The sequence below is a fragment of the Malurus melanocephalus genome, unplaced genomic scaffold (genome assembly GCF_030028575.1).
Source record: "Malurus melanocephalus ecotype Western Australia unplaced genomic scaffold, MMel_1.1 scaffold_6908, whole genome shotgun sequence".
NCBI classification, from domain to species: domain Eukaryota; kingdom Metazoa; phylum Chordata; class Aves; order Passeriformes; family Maluridae; genus Malurus; species Malurus melanocephalus.
Window position 1 is genome coordinate 1 of NW_026630138.1, and position 1,443 is coordinate 1,443.

General features: G+C 43.5%; 1 protein-coding gene across 1 annotated transcript; it reads right to left on the reverse strand.

The window, feature by feature from the left end:
* Window positions 1–6: 6 nt before the first annotated feature.
* On the reverse strand, window positions 7–1,437 carry LOC130588575 (protein LZIC-like). Its single transcript, XM_057389483.1, has one exon. The coding sequence runs from the start codon at window positions 555–557 to the stop codon at window positions 39–41; it is 519 nt and encodes a 172-aa protein (XP_057245466.1). The 5' UTR covers window positions 558–1,437; the 3' UTR covers window positions 7–38.
* Between the last annotated feature and the right edge of the window lie 6 nt (window positions 1,438–1,443).

Consider the following 1,443-nt stretch of genomic DNA (forward strand, 5'->3'; position numbering starts at 1 on the left):
TTGCAGTGCTCTTTCCCTGCTTTTCTTTATCAGTTCAGCTAACATTTCGATTTTTTGGAAGAGTGTTTTGGCTGTAATGGGGGGAACAACCATTCCAGTCCCCTTATCTCCCCTGTTTTCTTTTGTTGTCRTTGTGTTAGCGCTCCTAGSAAATATTTTTCTCYACACTGAATTAGTCTGGCYCAAATAAGCAGGTTTTGCAGCAAAACAGAAGCCTTCACCTCTGCCAGTCTTGTCCTCAATTGCCTAGGCTGCTTCTTTGCAAACATCCTGATCACTTCTGGAGTTTTAAATGCTTGGCTGATGGCTGCTTGTATTGCCAGTTGCATCCCACTGAGCTCGTCCACCAAAGTCATATCTTCAGACATAATCTTCTTCAGGGAGTCATTGAACTCACTCAGCTGCTCTAGAGTTTTCTTTTTGGTCACTTCGTACTCATCTGCATCCAGCTCCTCTCTGCATTCTTTCAGATCTTGAAGCTGTTGCATTAATCTGTCTAACTGCTCCTCCAAATTTTGTTTTAGTTTACTGGTTTTTGTTTTTCTTCTTGAAGCCATTTTCTGTTCTCACATGAAAATGTTTTTACATGACTCGCCTTCTCACTAAGCTTTCTGAGGGCTGTCAGAATTTCCAGTTTCTGTTGGGTGTACAGGTCTCGTGGCAACTTCTCAACCATTAAGTCTCTGTCCATCACTAGGTTTTCTAGCACACTCAGTGCTCTCCTTGCAATCACTGCATCCTCATATTGTGAGATTTATTGGCAGTTCTGGATCTCGTCTGTGTATGCTTGCAGTAGTGACACAGTCCATAATTTGGTTTAAAGCTGCCCTTTGATTCTCAGTAACAGTCACGGGTGATGTAGGGTGTATACCTTTAAGAAGAGGCCGTAGCTTATCTAGGAGTTCACTGGGAATTCCCACCATGGGTCGCAACCATTGCAAATCTGTGAGTAATTTCTGGGTCTCAAGTAAGGCGTTTATTTCAGCTTTTTAGGTACAACTGCTTCTTCATTTCTCATGCCTGCACAACGTCAGCAGGCCGGTCGATGTGCTCCTTAAAGATCGTCATGTATCTGTGGTGTAACAATACTGTCTCTTAATGTCTAGCCCAGGTATTTCTACGGTGCTGACAACTGGGTTTTCTCTGGAGCAATTATTAGCCTTTGTATCTTTAACGCCTCACAGATAGCCTGTACTTGAGCTGGAATGCRGCTGCTCTTGGGCAAACAGAACATCCTCCATGTAATGATCTTTCTTTATTCAGTGCAGGCAATGTAGATGCGAACCTAATTGTGTCTTGTGGATGTAGCTCAATAGTGAAGAAGTGATGGTCAGCTGCATAGCAGCACGCAGATCTGGCAGTCCCAGTTGTAAGGCTTTCAGGTTTCATTTGGTCGTTAACTGCCCTCAAATCCTGCATTAGTCAGTATTTCCCTGGCTTCTT